The sequence below is a fragment of the Heloderma suspectum genome, chromosome 2 (genome assembly GCF_057233095.1).
Source record: "Heloderma suspectum isolate Gila_16-S chromosome 2, 16-S_ref, whole genome shotgun sequence".
NCBI classification, from domain to species: Eukaryota; Metazoa; Chordata; class Lepidosauria; order Squamata; family Helodermatidae; genus Heloderma; species Heloderma suspectum.
This window is the reverse complement of record NC_139459.1, coordinates 214,990,218-215,008,571: the sequence shown is the minus strand read 5'-3', so window position 1 is coordinate 215,008,571 and position 18,354 is coordinate 214,990,218. Positions and strand designations below refer to the sequence as shown.

The following is an 18,354-nucleotide window of genomic DNA, read 5'->3' as shown; positions in this document are numbered from 1 at the left end:
ATTATTTCAACAGAGAATGATAGTTTCTACAATCTCCCAGTATTCACTTACATTTAGGAATTCCTATCTTCCATATGCGTTTAAAAAGAGGGCATAGAATGAGAAATGCCTTTCATGAAACTCCCCTTATTAAGAGAACACAAACAAGATTTTATGTGATATGAGTCCAATGGCTTTGTGAAAATGTAGCTTGGGGAATTACCCCAAGGAAAGTATGATAAGATTTAAGGTCTATTTCATATCCATGTCCCACTGTAGCCAGCCCACTTTAGCTAACGTAATGGAACTGGCAGCTCTCTCAACAGTGGCCATTTCCACAAGTCTCATAGAAAGAGAACAAGCATTCATAGAAAAACATGGAACACCCAGTTTTTCCTCTTGATTATGCTGAATTGTTAATATATTACAAGATTTTACAATCTTTACATCTTTTGTCATAGTTTCTCCCATCTGTAATATCCAACAACAAAAGCCTGGGGACTGAGTCAAGGAGGTTACATCGCTGTAATTCTCATTCCACAAGATATGACACCCTCATAATTGGCAATGTGAAATTCTCAGCGCAATTCATCAAGTTTGGTGTGTGTGCGCACACACACACACCAACCACACCACACATACCATAGAATGGGTTCACTTTGTTAGTTTAAACATGAAACTTCAATTCTCCCTTAGGTAAAATGGGGATTTCGGCTTGTGATATAATGGAGCTAATCATATACCAACTTGTACTTTGTGATTGCACAGAAACCCTGCGCTCTTTTCTCTTTGGCACTTGGTTCTGCAGAACACCTAAGGAGCTAGAATTTGATATTATTTTGCAAAAATAGGTCTTGGACAATCTTCTCTGGATTTGCTCATTTTGTAGAAGAACATGGAGATGGACATCTGGACATCTAATAGCATGGCTGTACTCCCACAGTGAAGCCAGGCACCCATCACAGAAGTCTAGCCTATAGAGTGCATGAGCAGTATTTTTTAATATACTGTACAGAAAGATACTTGAAGGTGCGGAGTTAGTTCAAAACAGGGAAAGACTTCAAAACCATGCTGTCTCTGCAGTCAGAATGGATGGTTGTGGGGAGAGGTTTGGGCACCATATTTCTCTTTATTGCTGTCACACCGGTATGTATGTATGCTATTCTATTTTGTATATAACATTGGGCATCTCTACACCAGCCTGAAATCCTGCATTTAAAATGGGGTTTTAAATGCAGGATCACAATGACTCCCTTTTTCACCAGCTTCCTTTTCACCCTCCCCCTCCCCCTCCTTCTCCCCGTATCTGAGCCTTCCATTATCTTTCACTGATCTTGCTCCTCTTCTTGCTGCTTTAACTCTTTTCATGGAGGAAACTGAAGTGGAACACAAGTGGGGTAATTTGAGAGCTCATTGGGCTTCTTCACACGGAGCTTTTATCCTGCGATTGAGAGTGCTCCTTCATGGAAGTTTGCTGGCTGTTTACCTGACTCCGTGATCTTTCAAGGTGTCTCCTGCACTAAATGCCCTTTGTTCCGTTTTTAAATAGATCGCAGATAACGAGCTATCAAATTACCCCGTTGTGTTCTGCTTGAGTTTCCTCTGTGAAAAGAGTAAAAGCGGCAAGAGGAGGAGTGAGATCAATGAAAGATAATGGAAGACTCAGATACGGGGAGAAGGAGGGGGAAGAGGGTGGGGGAAAAGGAAGCTGGTGAAAAAGGGAGTCATTGTGATCCTGCATTTAAAACAGAAGCAGAAAGCCCCATTTTAAATGCAGGATTTTAGGCTGGTGTAGAGATGCCCATTATCTGTGATCTATTTAAAATTGGAACAAAGGGCATTTTGTGTGGGAGACGCCCTGGAGGGTCACAGCAGGGTCACGGCATCATGTAAAGAGCCTGCAAACTTCCGTGAAGGAGCAACCTCAATCGCAGGGCAAAAGCACAGTGTGAAGGAGCCCGTAGTCTTCTGTATTGTCCTGAGAATTTCAGGATCCCTATCTGAACAAAAGTTTTCTAGTAGAAAGCATGGAAGAGTCATGCACGCACATGGTTCATGAGGTTCTCTATGGGCCCATCTAATATCCACAGTGTTCAGCTGTGCCCTTCAAATATGCATGTTAACCAGTGGTCACAACAGACAAGCTGCATTCTTACCAGTGCCCATGGTCCATGTGCTGCCGGATCAAGGTATGAGGAGCCACAGTGCCGTATTTGTCGACTTCTGGCATGTTCATATCATCTATGAAGTAAATGAGCTTCTTGGTACCAGGAGGACCAAAGTTCCTTCCTGATTTCTTCTCCAGAGGCTTCTCAAGAATAGCTGTACAAGCAGAAGAATAAACAGGTGTCACTGACCCTTATCTAAGGGATCAGGTAAAACATTCTGAACCTCTTTTCGTTATGGATTATGGCCCAGCATGTACCGGTTTAAAAGAAATAGCACGATATATTTAGTCACCATGGGAGAGGCAGGCTTACTTCAGCAGGGAATAGTCCTGCTCAGGTGTTAGCCACATGGGACTCCATGAGAGCCGAAACTGACTAGCCTGAAAGTGCTGTGTGGAGAAACCCACTGTCACTTTCACCACAGCCAGACCAACTAAAAGACCTTTTCATACAACATGTCCAGGGTGAATGTACACATGGTGTGTTGGGTGTAGGGATGGATGGGAATTTCATTTCAATTTGGTTTTGATAAGGACAAAAAGCCCCTTGAGATTAAAAAAAAAATCCAAATGTGGGAGAAACCAAAACTGACAGATTTGTCCATCCAGGCCCAGGGCTGTGAGTTCTTTGCTCTTAAAAGTCTGGGTTTGAATCCCTGTGTATTCAGCCATGTTAGTGCTTCATTAAGACTGCCACCTCTTTCTTCTGACAGGCTCATCTTTAACAGCTACATGGCAGACAGGCACGTCATGGTTCTCTCCATGCTGGGAATAGCTGTACATTTTTAATTTGGCAGGTACAGATGACTGAGAATTTCAGTTCAGTTCATTTTTTATAAGGATTTACCAAAATTAGCAAAGTTCATATTCAGGAAAGGACTAGAGATTTTAAAAATGTGAATGACAGAGAAAGAGAAACTAATACATTTGCTCATCCCTAGCTGGATAGTGGTGGTGGTAGTAGTGGAAGACAGCAGGACTGGAGTGGCAGGCCTTGTTCCCAACCTATGAGTATTCAGCAGAGGAAGGCTAGGCAACCTGGTGCCAGCCAGCTGTTTTGGACTACAATCCCCATCAGCCCCAGCCAGCATGGCCAACGGTCAGGGATGATAGGAGTTGTAGTGCAACACATCTGAAAGGCACCGGCTGCTTACCCCTGCAGTAGAATGTGTGAAAAACACTTATTAATTACTTGTTATAACAATAATGATTATTATCTATTATTTATTATTCTAGATTACTTATGATTAGGCATTACTTATAACAATAAAGAAATCTATCCAGTTCCCCTACACTGCAACATTGCTGAAGTTGTGTAGAAGTTAAAGGGGACAGCTTGCACCATGTAATCATCCATGTTCAGGGTGTCCAGCTTATCTACCATCAGCACTGACTTCCCAGTGCCTGCATTCCCAACCAGCATCACAGGCCATTGCTTGGCCATTAGCAGATCCATGAAATAGCGAATCCGGATGGTTTCTGTTGTGTGAACCATTGAGGCCTGTAAAACAAAAAAAACCCTCATGTGAAAATACACTACTTAAAATATCCGAAGTACATAAACCACATGGAATAGGTGTTAAGGAGAATAAAAGAGTTCTAAAGACATTCTCCAGGAAAAATATTCCTCCCAACATAAAGCATGTGGCCAATAATGTTTTTATGCAACAGAACAGTCTCAAACAGACACCATATTAAGCATTCCCATATCTGTTCTTCAAAATATTTGGACAGCCTGAAATGCAGCATCTGTTAATCTAAACTGTAGAAGTTCATATCAAACATATCATATCAGAAGTTCATATCAATGGCTAATAGGCTTGAAGGGCATGTGCTACCTCCAGTACCAGAGGCGGTGTGCCTATGTACACCAGTTGCTGGGGAATATGGGTGGGAGGGTGCTGTTGCATTCGTGTCCTGCTTATGGGTTCCTGGTTGACAGCTGGTCAGCCACTGTGTGAATAGAATGCTGGACTAGATGGACCCTTGGTCTGATCCAGCATAGCTCTTCTTACGTTCTTATTGAAAACATCATTTTAACTAGGGAGGTCAATGAATCCTTGGGAGAGTCTGGCTTGGTAGTAATTCTCTACCACTTATTACCTATAGGTCAAGACTACTTCCATATCGGTCATTTACTGTGGAAAAGCTCACTATTTATTGACTGACTTCTTAACCCTTTCTCCCCCCCCCCAATGACCTGATCCTGATGGAAATCCCTCCCTCCCTGCAACATTTGGGGTTGGGGAAAGGGGAATTGCATGCGTGGCTACAGAATGTCATTTGGATTTCAGAGGTCTGGAAGCAGACGCTCTTCTGCTCTCAGCTTGAAATGGAATGACACAGCCCTTTTATATCACCCATGTCTGGAAGCACCACAAGACTATATACTAATAGTGACCTTTATTCTCCAAGTAGTATTCATTCTGCAGCCATAGCCAAAATGGCAGTATCCATGTATAAGAGGGAGGTATCAGAAAGATTGGGGGAGCCCTTTCTTTCTCATATGTGTGTGTGTGTGTGTGTGTGTGTGTGTATATGTGCACGCACGCACGCACGCACGCACTAAAAGTGGGGCAAGAAGGGCAAAATCAGCTCAGTGAGGACTGAGCATGCTCAATGGCCACAGAATGCCATTGAAAGAGAGGAAAATAGAAAAATGGGATTGGGGGAGGATTGGAGTGTCCTGGAAGAGGGCATGGCTAGGGGGCTGGAACCCTGAACAGGAGCAATCCACATGGCAACATTTTGTTGCAGGTCTCACTTCTGTTGTCCTAATGTAAATAATATTTGTCTTAGCCAGTAATAAGATACCAGCATGAGCTGAAAGGGATACTATGGTGTGCACTAACCTAGGAAGTCAAACTATTTCTGTTGGACCTTTTACCTTAAATCTGCCAAGACCACCCTGCCCCTCACACACAACCAATATCTTTGTAATCTCCCTTTCATGCTCACTGAGATCAATTTGTGCTCTCCACCGCCACCACCGCCACCACCACCACCACTGCAGGGAAGGGGATAGCTATTGGGAAACTGTGCTGGGGAAGAGGGCATTGTGAGGAGAATCATCCCCACACCTCCTCCTCCTCCCAGCACAATCATGGTAATAGTAGTGGCATGGGAAGGAATTGGGGGGGCAGTGTGGGGACCTATAATGGGCTACATATGATGCCTCTGAGAGCCACATGCAGGCCACAGGTTGCCCATATGTGCTCTATGTGCTGTGTCTTGCACTTCCCGCAGGAGTTGCTTCCCTCTCCATGCCTTCTGCTCCAAAACCTTTAGCAGCCCCCTGCTTTATTCACCTGACAAGCATGTGCACGGCATTAGTCTACAGGCTTTGCCTCTTCCCTGTCATCCAAAGCAGCAGCTCTCAGCCCACCAATATGGCATAAAAGAGCTTTGAAAACTTACAGCAGTTATACAGATGGAATTCTCTCCATCTTCCTGTCCTTGTATGCCTAAGCATTTGACCCCCAGATGATGGAAAGCAATGTTTGCATTCGTGTGTTATGCCAAAAATCAAATACTGCCTTGGCACTGAATAGGTGTGTTTAGTAACCATGGACCGATGTGGCTGGGAGTTAACACACAGGGGTGGCTATTATTGCTGCTAGTGAAAGCCCAAATGAGTGGGTAAATTGGCCTGAATATCTGACTGTGTGGAAAGGGGTGAAAACCTCATGATCCAAGGCAAAAAGTGACATATAAATGAAGTGCCCTCTTAGTAAGACATACTGTTCCTGTTGTTTATTGGGATATTGAGTAGATGCTGAACATTTGGCCAGCACTGGAATCTCTTCTGCAGTATTGTGAGGAAAGCAGGACAAATAAAATATAAACAAAAGCAGACAAAAAGTGATTTCTGGTGATTACCTGCAATGGGACATCTGGATCCAACTCAAATTGTGGCACTTTATCAGTCCAAGGTATGAATTTCTTTGACTCTGGGTCAATATAATAGTCAAAAATAGTCCCCTGAGAAGGAAACTTTATGGTTTTAAATTCATTCACCCACCATTTGCTGAACTCTACACGATAGTCCACAAGCTGGGGAGAAAAAGAGACACATTTAATACACTTTTTATATTGATTTAGAAGTACCAGATCATTAAAATATTAACTGGCTACAGTGGATGTAAGAAAACATCAAAACGAAACCTATCAGAATTGATCAATTAAAAAAATGTACACACACACACTGGTCTAATGAGGATTGATACCGGGTAAAACCAAACATTAGCTCAGATGTGTGGCTGAGAGCACAAACCACTTTCATATGGCTGGTTCTCCACATGGCTGTGGCAACATATGACCTTCCTTTCTATTCAATTAAAAAAATATTACAAGGAATCGTTCAAAATTATTCTGCAACTCCAATCAGGCTGTAAAAACAATCAAAGTACAAATATCAATACTGTAAAAAATATACTTATAATAGTAATATTGTACAAGTAAACCAAATATAAACCTTATAAATATGATAGTTAAACAACATTAAAGCCATACCCAACAATACATATGGATCAATATTATCTTGGACCTGTGAACAGACTCCACTTTTCTATTAACTTACTTCCCTGCTCTCCCTTCCCTAACTCTACTTTACGTTACTTAATTTGATCATATGTGCCATGCCCCATAACCGATGAATCCACACATCCAGTGATGGAGAGCTACTTTTCTTCCATTCATAGGCAATGGTCATATGAGCTGCTGTTAACATACGCATAACCATTTCAACATCCTCCTCATGTACCAAACCCTTAAGATAAATATATTCAATATTCGATTAATATCCAGTAACTTCTAATCCTTAGGCATGACCAAAAAATATGAAACGTATCTGCTCTTGTCAAACCACATCTCCAGCACTTATCATTTGTTTCTACTCAGCTGCAGGGGAGTCGAGTACCACCTACAGATCATCTTGAAAAAACCCCCTCTCTTGAAGATTCATACACAATGCTGTTTTAGCTACCTTAATCCATACCCACCATATTTCTCCTGATATTGTCCCAGAGAAGCCTTTTTCCCACTTTACCTCATATTGCTTTCTAGATGATTCCATTTTAACAATCATTTTATAAAACACCATGCAATATTCCCTGTGACCTATTGAAGTGAATCAATATTCCTAATTCAAAGCTCTCTCTCAAGGAGCCATATTTCTGAAACAATTGGTTAACAATGTTCCTCACAAGTACTGAAGAAATGAAAGCTGAGTTTGCTGCATTTCTTTTTACATTTGATAAGCTGTAATTCACCAGTTAGTAATTGCCTAAATTCTATCACCCTGCCTCCTAACCAACAGTAGTAAAAGGTGATAGACCTTGACTTAGCCTGCTCTTAAACTTTTGCCAAATCAAAAATGAAGTGCTAATACATGGGTTTATTTTAATAATAGCCAAGTCTTCCTTACTATAATACCAGATAATTTTCTTTATCTGTGATGAGAGATTTTCTTGTTCCAAGATGGTTACATTATTAGTTTAGCCCAAGCTCTCAGATGCTGCAACATAGCTGCCTGATAGTACCACTTTATATAGGGGAACACTCATCCTTTCTCTGTTGATGACTGATAATATTGCTCTTTCATTGCATAATTGGGCAGCACCATGGTGACACCTGAGATGTATGAAGCAGAACAGGATAATTTAAATTTCCAAAGGCACCTGATCTTGGAACATTGCTCCTCCAAATGCCCAGAAGCAAGCAAACACAAAATAGAGTTCATATAGCTCTTTGGAAGAATCTGGAGGCGTGTTGGTTGGGGTCAGGAGGCATTCCAGTAGATATAGGATAGTTTGCACCACGGTCACTTCGGGTACAGGGGTTATCTTTTTGAAACCGAACTTCAGCTTGTCCAAACATGTAGGCAAGTACTTGTCAAACAGGATCATCAAATTGGCTTTTTCAGATTGCACTTCCCGACGCTCAATCCAGCTGCTCACCACTCTGGACAGTGATAAAAATTATTCATTCAACATGCACTCTATTCTCATGCATAGAACATGTACATTCTACTTTAAGTGAACTTCCTCTCATCTCCTCCCACCTCTTACACCTACTTAGAATACATCATTTTTAGGGCAATCCCACAAAAAAAATATAAGACAGCCATTTTCTTGTTTAGCTGTTAGGGAAGGACATCATATACAGCTCATTAAATTATGGTAACTCACAATGTGAGTACGGTTAAATTATGGTAACACACAAGCAATGTGAATAGGTAGTTAAGCACTGTATCTGTCATACTAGAATTTTGCATTCTAGTCCCCACTGTGTGAATCACCTTGCTAGTAGTTCATTTAAAGTAAAATGAGGTCTCAGCAGTTCTTTACTTTGCAGAACGCGAGAACATGTTTGAAAGGGAAAAGAGTAGCAGTGAAATAACAGCTGGCATGGTCTGGTGGCTAGAGCCAGGGGGATTTAGACTTAGGTTCAAATCCCTGTTCATGAACTAACTGGGCAGGTGTTGAGGAACTCATAATATTTCATCATCATTTCCCTACACATAAAATGAGTTTGTGGGATGAAGATTGTGGGATTGTAGGAGAAGAATTGCAAAGCTCTTTGCACAGGGAAATGTTTTATCACTGGTTAATAAGATTTGGACAATGAAGTAAGAGAAACTCTTTGTCTTCTCATCATCTACTTCTACATTGTCTGGGACTGAGAAAATATAGGTATGCATCTGACTATACATAGCAGGGGCAACAGCCTTTCCTCTTTATGCCATGAAGGAACTTGCTGTTCTTGGTAATGCAACACACAGATATGCTTCAAAGGGAACCAGAACTCACGGATTCCAGCCAAGATCAGCAGGGTTAATGTACAAGATTCCTGCTCTGGACACTGTGGCCGGTGTTGCTGTTCTTAGGTGGCTGATCTCAAACACAAGCCTCATGGTGGGGTTCAGTGGGATTCGCTCATTGCTTGCTAAGGTGAGGACCTAGTAGGGAGACAAGCAAGCATGATGCAACTTCCTCATCTTGCAGAAGTGGATGCTAACGGTCAAGCCTCTGGCTTGCTGTACTGACCTTGTTGTCATCCATCACAGTATTCAAAGACTCAATCCACATTGGATCTATATCTCCATCCAGAACAATCCATTTTGGCCCACGATGAGTTATATTAGCCAGATCACGCATAATAGTTGAAAACAAGCCTGCCCAGAACAGAGAGAATCACATTGGATTTTATTGTCTGCACATAATCTCTTCAGTTATACTAAAAATTTGGCAGAGAAGCCATTCTAGAGGTAGAGATGGAATACGCACACATATGCATGCGGAATTGCAACAAAGTAGGATTTCCTCCTGCTAAGTTATGCATCCTGGGGCTGACTTGCACAGGGTTAGGGAGAAAGCTCCAGCTGGGATCAGTCTAGATCAGATGTTGGAGCATCCTCCTGATGTTTTGGGTTAAAATTCCCAGCATCCTGACCATTGGCCATGCTGCTTGGGGATGATGGGAGGTGAAATCCAAAATTTCTGGAGGGCACCAGGTTGGGGAAGGCTGTTCTAGATCAAGCTGCATTTATTTGTTAAGATATATAAACTGTCTAAGCTAGAATGGAGGAGTTTACTTTAAGTAAGATCAAACCTCCTAACTTTGAATGAGTAGAGGAAACATGAAGGCTTAATTGGAGCTAGTAATTCTCATACAGAGCACCAGGTCCCCATCTACATGGCACCGCTTTCACACACACACCCCGCTGCAACTGTGCAGCATTGCAGCTTCAAATTAGCTTCTGCTGCGATACACTCGCAATTTACTGCGCACTTCCCTAACACACTCCGCCGTGCCCTGTTTTTTTTGCCTATACTTTAATGCGCAGCAGTGCAGGCCCGTGAGCGTGGGGGTGTGACACTTCAGTGGCTGCTTTGTATTTTAGGGGTTCTGTTGTGTCTGTCTGTCCCTCGTTAGGTGAAAAGTGGGTATTCTGTGCTCCTTCATTTCCACGCCATCTGTTTGTCAGTTCCCCAGCCTGAGAATCTCGCAATGGTTCGCATTCAGAAGTGTGAGCGGTACGTGCCTACCCATTGCTCCAACATGGTAGCTGGAGCGAAGTTGGTCCTCCCCAAAGACCCCCCGGCCCTTGGGCACTGAGTCCAAATGCAACCACTGCAAAGATACGAAGCCGCAAAAATGTGCAAAAGTGTGATTAAATAAATGAAAATGCCTCTCTGTGCCTCTGTAACTGCGCAGCTGCAAAGGGACGAGGGGAGTAAAGAGGTGTCACAGAATGACGCAAGCACTATGCATGCCTACAACATGCCCACTGCAAAATGCGAAATTCCCTTTGGGAAGGGACAGATGGCTCACAACCCTGGGAAACCCACAGCAGATGAAAAACATTGCAGCAAAACACCTCCTTGGAAATCCGCATTTTCCGGGAGAAAACCATGGATGGCTGCGAAGTGGCGATTATGTCATCTGTCCAGAGGGACCTTGACTCGCAGCTGCCCCAGAGTAAAAGTCTCGTGTAGATGGGGCCCTGCTGTCAGTTGTTTTATGTCAAACCAGTTTCAGATGGCAACATGTTAAAACACTGAATTTTGAGCAACAATAAACAATGCAATCCTATGCATTCTATTCAGAAGTAAGCCCCACTGAATTCAATGAGACTTACTTCCAGGTAAATGTATATAGGATTGCAGTCTAAAACTTGCATAATTGTTTCAGGTAATCCCAGGCCTTGTCATTTCCTCATATTAAAATACCTCTGGGTTCTGAAAAAGCCACAATACTGGAAACAGAATTTAAAAATCTGATTATTGTTAGCGGAAAACTCATGTTGTAGTAAAGTTTTAATCATGCTGTCAATGTGGTCATATTTACGGGGGCGGGGGGGGGGGAGCTTGCAATTTAAACTTCACTGTTCTAGGAAAAAGCCAAAGAAATAATCATTTCATATTTATTGTGATACTGTTATCTGAGCTTTTATTCCACCATCATTTCTGGGACAGAATATCTGAAGGCAAATGCAGGTGTCTTTTATTTTAAATGCAGTTCAAATATGGGTGCTTCTAGATGAGCCTTTAATTGCAACATTACCCTGCCTCATTCACAGAATTTTATGGAGGGTCCAGATGATGGGGTTTTCTATTTGTAAACTCCCTTCTCCCAATGTTTCCCCACATCTTCCATCTTATATCTTACTGCAGAAAATCAATTAAAGAAGAAAAAATGAAACTGTTGCACAATGCCTTTTGGCTACTAGCGCTAGGAGCCTTCTGTCTAGAAGCATGCTATGTTTGCTGGAAAGCAGCTGCACTGTTTCCTACCATCTTTCCATTCTCTGGTAGCTGGATTAATTATTCCAAATAGTTCATCACAGGTTACAGCTTTAGGGTCAAGGTCAACAGCTACAGGCTTTCTTTTCATAAGCTGGTAAGTTTTATTCAGAGATTTTAGCACCTGCCGGGAGAAAGATGTTGAATGCTTTTTCTGTCTTTACTACTAGTTACCAGTTGATGGGAAGAGTTACCCAATTTAAGATATCCTCCTCTAGTTATGGGGGAAATTAAAATACCATATTTCTCTTAGCGTGTTCAAAAAACAAACAGCTTAGTGTGTTCACAAGCAAACCTATCACAGAATATGAATCCCCCCATCCTCAGTTCCACATCAGAACAGCAGTCTACCCACTATCCAGTGTTCGGTCACCTTGCCCACCTATGCAAAGCCTCCAGAAGCTCTGGTCTGAAAATTGTGATCAATGGGATTGAACTGATATGCAGAAGAATAACTTACAGCGACTGCGGTTATGACACGCTATGAACAGTGGTGCAGGTAGGTAATTTTACACCCTGGACTTAGTGATCTTATGGATGGGGGGTGGGGGCTTTAGATGGCCACATGTATATTACTTCAGTTGTGAAGCACACAACCAACATTTTTCTTGCCCCCCCCCAACTGCCATTCCACTGTTTACAACTGCTTCTATATTCCTGATACATTAGAACAACAACCCAACCGTCTGCCAACCCTGATTTAAAAAACAACTCGGAGCATGCGCAGTTTTGCATTTTAACTTCACTTCAGTCATCATGGCTATAGGAATACAGTGGAGTCTGCTTCTGCTGCCCTGATCACCTGCTGCTCTCTGGGTGGTCATTTGGGGCCCCTTTGTTTGCAGGACCCTGGACTTTGGCCCCGAGGCCCAGCCCTAGTTGCACCACTGCTGGAAAAGAAAAGCATAGAAAGGATTAAGGGGGATAATCCTTAATAGGGCTGCCTCAGAGGACGTGCTGCTTCCAATCTGCTTAGCTAAAGAGATTGCTGGAACCCACAAGGTGTCAGGCTAGAGACAGCCACTTGCTCTAGCCCTGATCGTTTGGGTGATACTGGATTCAGGGACTGGTGCATAATATTCTGTGGGCATAATTATTATTACTAAAATTATTAGATGCGTGTGTGTGTGCACTGTCTGTTTATATGCGTGTATGTGTAAACAGTTTTTATATTATCTACAATATTGTATTTTAAGGTTTTTAATCTTTATCCACCCCCCCCAGAGAGCCTTGGCTATTGGGCAGTATAGAAATGTAATGAATGACTATTTCTGGAGGCATCCTGTGAAGGCTGCCAATTTCTGTGAAAACCTCTCTAAGCAAAACTTTTCAGAATGTGCAGTTAGCCCCTGCTAATGAGAATGAGCATTCAGAATGGGACCCCAAGCTATGGGACGCTAACTGCTGGTGCATTGCTCCCACCTGGGACTTGCCACAGCCTGCATTTCCAATCACAAACACAGAATGCCGGACTTGAAGTAACTCCTCCAGCTGTACCACCTTCAGCACAAAACTCTCCTCTGGCTGTAGCCTGAGCTCAACTATGGACTGTTTGATAATCTGAGAAAACAAGAAATGTGTTAAAGCTAGGAACAGTCGGATCAGTCTGTTTCCAGCCTGTATCAGTTTTGCATGTATTCATCCATAAGTCCATTCCATACCATTTCCACATTAATCTCCAAATTGTTTTTTAAAATCTGCAGATTTTTCTATTTAAAAATGAATTTTGAGCATAAACACACATTTCTAAACATACTGTCTCCCAAGGTCTGTATTTCTAACGATTTTATCTTCAATGCACTTTTTTATATGCATTTTGCTGTTTTTGAGCCAAAAATGGCACTACAAAATTTGGAGAAATGTAAAATCCAAAGGATAACTGCATTCTGATATGCATATTAGTCCAGGAGGTGTAGCTCGGTCGTTTTGCTTAGAAATCTGGACCAAACCAAATCCTCAAGCATCCCCAGTTAAAACCCAACCCTAGATCTGCCGCAATGTACTAGGGACATGATTCTGGTTAGAGGACATTTCCCTCACTCTTGTGAGTGGCAAAGCGTTGGAGCCAGGCTCTGCCGTAACTGAAGAGGGTAGCATCTGGATAGGTCCCATGTATCAAAAGAAAGCTTTCTAATCAGGGCTCCTATGACACATGATTTTCTCCACTGAAGACACAAAGAAAAAAAAAGAACAGGGGGGGGGGGATATTCAAAGCTACACTTATACTGCTAAAGAACGGCATTTCCTGTCCCCACCCACCCGCTAGGCCCATCGCTCCAACTATTAGGAGCAGATTCACCTTTTCAAAGTTTAGATCACGCTTCCTCGGGACGTCGAGTGCTGGGAAAAGGTCTCCAATGAGTCCCATGAACACAGGTAAATCATCTGTCACGATCTTGGGGATGTTAAAGTCTCGCAACGCTCTCATGAGCACCTGGTCTTCAGCCCGGCCAGGATCTCCTCTCTTCAGTGAACCAGCCACCACTAGCACAGACTTGATAGCTCTTAAACCCCAGTCATAGTGATCCTGCCAGACATTAGTGGTTTAATTCATTTGTTTCATTTAATTTCATTTATTACATTTCCATACCACCCAATGCCAAAGCTCTCTGGGCAGTTTAAAGATTAAAAACCATAAAAATACAATATTGTAACATGATATAAAACCCATTTATATTATGTTACAATACAAAACGTTGTGATGCTTTCAGTGCCTCCTGAAGACACTGTTATTTAGAGAAGCCTTCCCTGAGTGAACAGGTGTGGTTTATTAAATTCAGAATCTGTTCTTTTAAAATGTTTTCATTGTTTTAATTATGGGGTTTTATTCTTTTATCTTGTTCTTCACCACTCTGAAAACTTTGATCTGGAGCGATATATAAATACTGTAAAATAAATAAATTAATTTACATACAACATATAATTATACACACACACAACTTTTGACCATCAACAATAAGAAATCCCAGGACCTGTTAAAAACCCTATCATATGCTGTTACATGGTCTAACCTGGCACCAAAAAGATGACAGTGTTTTTGGTGTCAGGTGGGCCTCACTGGGGAGATTGTTCCATAATCAGGGGGCCACTACCGAGAAGGCCCTCTTTCTTGTTGCCACCCTCCAAGCCTCCCTAGGAGGAGGGCTTCAGATGATGATCAGAGTATACGGGTAGGTTCAGACATTACTATAAGACTAAGGACATCAGTTAAAGCAAAATGCAAACAATGCCCACTTTCAAAAGGCAAGGAAAAAAATTAAGCAACCTAGAAGTGGGTACATTAGTACTGCTATCCTCTGTTACCAAAGGCATTAATGGTGCCCTGGTGGCCTTTCGCAAACCACAATGCTTTAGATTGCTTTTGCCTATCAAGATGAGCTATTGAGGTGAATGGTGCAAAGCAGCAGCAATCGTAATGAGTTTTTTATTCCAATAATCTACTTCTGCATCTTCCCACTGCGTTTCTATATTAGCAGGGCACTGAGAAGCAAGAACACAGCATAGTACCTTGGGGTAGAATACGGCCAGTTACATTGCTCAAATGACTTTCAAAAACCTCTGCCAATATGTCCTTACGAACTTTTGAATGCGCTAACATATTCTGTCAGACAGGTTTGTGGGGCAGTGTTCAATTACCTGCTTTGAAAGCAGCTCCTTACACAGAGTATAGAGAGTAATAAACTTCCTAGCTAGAAGCCTAGCTTCAATGAAACCTTCAGCAACCAGCATGATTTCACAGATCAGCTCAAAATCAGGAACAACCATTGCACAAGGCCTAAAAAAGGACAAGCAAGGTAAATAATTATATGGAATGATTATGCTACAGAAACAACAGTCAGCCATTTCATTAGGCTGAGTGAACATTCACTACAAATGTCAGATACAATTAAATTTCAAATGTTCATGTTAAAAAAACACTGGAGGCTGGTGCCTCCTATGTCAGCAGGGCAGTGAATCTGTTCTGGGTTTCAGTCAGAACTCTAAAGGAGCTATCCAAAGTGCTGAATCCTATCCCCAAAATGGGTCAGTCCCTTGGATAGCTCTCTTAGTGTTCTGACTGAAACCCAGAACAGATTCACTGCCCCACTGACATAGGAGCCACCAGCCTCCATTGTCAAAAACCACAGGGACCCATGGTCTGGCTGGAGTCCCCCAGGAAAAGAGCCTTAAGTGTGGTGGCCCCCTTCCTCTGGAACTCCATGCCTTTGGAAGTCAGACAGGTGCTAACGTCGTGTTGTTTTTGGCGCCTCCTGAAGACATATTTTGAGAGGCCTTCCTTGAGTGACCAGCCATGGTTTATTAAGTTCAGAATCTGCTTCTTTTAAAATGTTTTAATTGTTTTAATATGGTGTTTTATTCTTTTATCTTGTTGTTCACCGCTCTGAAATTTTTGATGTGGAATGGTATATATTGTAAATATTGTAAATAAATAAATAAATAAATAAATTCAAAATGGATTAACTGCCCATTTACACTCGGTCATGTCCTGTTTTCATCATTTTACATGTCATATAATCTGTTTGAAGAGCTCCTACACTGGTAATACATGAAAGTAGCTGGTATTCTTGTATTTTATGCAAAAGAGTAATGAGTTATCATCCTACTGAAAGGCGGGGTATAGAGCTTCAAAATAAATAAATAAATAAATAAATTTATTGATTTGTGCTGGTATTTTTATACTATATTTCAGGGCCTATTTTAGCCCTTCCCTTTTCACGTCTTCCAAACCCATTCAGGATTTCCTTTACTGGCCAGATATTGTCCTACAGCTGATCTTTTTTTAACCAAAGAAACCTGTATTTCGATCCTTTCTCCATACATTATATATTAGCTCATGTATACATTAGCTTAGACATTATCTCGATCATCTGTTATTGGCTCATTTCCCTGAAAAGTGCCTGTGTGTTAGTACCTGAATAAGGCTTTCAAATTTTCAGGTAGCTCAGTACGACCAGCATAGCCAGGATTCATAGTAATAAACATTCCAACAGTTGGTATAAGAGAGATGATCTCTCCAAGAAAGTTGAATGTCTTCTTTTTGGCTCGAATTGCATCTTGAACACATTTGACCTAAACCATTAATAGGAAGTCTTTATTCACTATAAGTAGAGTGCTTAAGGGTATTTCAGTGCAAACCTATACAGAACATTCTTTTTATTTACCATTTGCAGCAGATGAAACTAAGACATATAAGATGGATAACTGAACCAAGAAATAATTGGACACTCAAGCTCACACATCCAGTTCGCAGGATACCCTGCATTAAGCTAGGGCTGACCAATATGGCATGAGGGAGGAGGGAGCTTTTTGCAAAAGCTTTTGCAAACTGCAAGGCACTTCTCTCCTTTAAACAAATTTCAGGCTTGGTTTACCCATTCAGATTGAGGACAGAAAGCATTCCTTCATTCTGAACTGGCGCTGTAATGTTGTCACATTGACAAATCTGGTGGGTTTCAGATCGATGGCATTATCATGAAACCAATTAAGATGAGGCCAATGCTATCTGCCTTCACTCTGAATTGGTTCATGATATTGCCCCATAGCCAAAACTGATTGGCTATATGGCAGTGGCATTTGATCACTGATGCCAATGGAGACTTTAAAAAAATACATAGTTGTGTGTGTGTGGGGGGTCAATCTGAGGGGACTGGCTGCTGGGGGGGGAAGAGTTAACCCCCCCGCCAAAACAAACACCATCTCTCAGTGCAATCAGGCTTTTAAAATGTCTCCATTGGTGGGGAACAGGCAATGTGTGAGTATGTGTGTGTGTGTGGGGGGGGGGGCAATCATGCCAGCACTGCACTGACAAACAGTACAGTGTAACTGAGAAAAGAAGAAAGGGAGTCCTCAAATGAAATTCAGCTCCCAGCCTCCCAGAATCTTAAAAAAAGGTTGGGACCATTGGGTTGGATCCAGCACAGCTCTTCAAAAAAGAGGTTGCGATCCAATGTAGGCTTCTACAGACTGAAGGGGGAGGGGAGAGGAGATCTGTGCTGATCCCCCTTTCCCCTTCAGCCCCCTCCCCCACGCCATCGCCCATGCTGCTGGAGGATTCCCAACTCTCCAGAGCAGATTTCCTGGGGGCTTAGGCAGGGAGGATCAGCCCCTTCTGCTTGCAGGAGCATTCCATGAGCAGAATTCCACTTAGAGGATCTCAAGATCTAGCCCATTTTTCCCAAGGGACTGCATTCATTCTAGAAGCAAAATGACAGGCATTTCACTGCAATGATAAAGCTGAAAGCATTTTGGACCCCCCCCCCTCCATTATTTACACAAAATAGCAGGACGCATCTGGAGAGCCCTTTACCTGAACAGCAATTACAGACAGGACTTCCACTGAAATTCTATTGAATTCATCAAAACATCCCCATGCACCCGTCTGGGACAACCCTTTGTAGATATTTCCACAAGACTAGAAAGGAAAAGCATAGGCAAGCATTTAGAAATATCTCATTTTATCAGTGAATTAATAATTAATATCTTCTGTTTATGTAGCTTATTACATGAACCACAGAAAGACATGTTGCAACATGGGACTGATGGGGAAACCCGAGAAACTGCTGTAAGGAATGCGTAGCCCATTATTTTCTAGGATGTTTTGCATGTTATAATGAAGGGTTTAAGCTAGGGCTGTCAAGTAAAAAAAAAAAAGTGGATCTTTGTCTGTGGTTCTTTAGAGATTGACAAGGCCCATTGCACAGAGCTATAATATCCTAGTAGAAGTTATAACAAACAAATATCCCTTAGAGTACACAGAACACCAGGAAAGCTGAGTGTACTTGAATGTATGGCTCATTATCTCCTCTCTCATTTACCAATTATCTCCCACAAATAACCCCTTTACCCTGCATTCTTGTGACGTCAGTGAATATGAACGGCAAACCTTGCTTACTAGGCTAATGG

The 18,354-nt window shown here is 42.0% G+C and overlaps 1 protein-coding gene across 1 annotated transcript in view; it reads right to left on the bottom strand.

Moving 5' to 3' along the window:
* DNAH17 (dynein axonemal heavy chain 17) overlaps positions 1–18,354 on the bottom strand; it is a 117,688-nt gene that overhangs the window by 54,411 nt on the left and 44,923 nt on the right. The window contains exons 36-47 of the mRNA XM_084837750.1: positions 17,759–17,863; positions 16,364–16,521; positions 15,088–15,226; positions 13,751–13,978; positions 12,874–13,011; positions 11,443–11,575; positions 9,193–9,320; positions 8,956–9,104; positions 7,825–8,107; positions 6,026–6,199; positions 3,440–3,647; positions 2,136–2,301 (exon numbers count right to left, since the gene is read on the bottom strand). Coding sequence (XP_084693876.1) covers positions 2,136–2,301; positions 3,440–3,647; positions 6,026–6,199; positions 7,825–8,107; positions 8,956–9,104; positions 9,193–9,320; positions 11,443–11,575; positions 12,874–13,011; positions 13,751–13,978; positions 15,088–15,226; positions 16,364–16,521; positions 17,759–17,863 — 2,009 coding nt within the window. The remainder of the gene's footprint in view (positions 1–2,135; positions 2,302–3,439; positions 3,648–6,025; positions 6,200–7,824; positions 8,108–8,955; positions 9,105–9,192; positions 9,321–11,442; positions 11,576–12,873; positions 13,012–13,750; positions 13,979–15,087; positions 15,227–16,363; positions 16,522–17,758; positions 17,864–18,354) is intronic.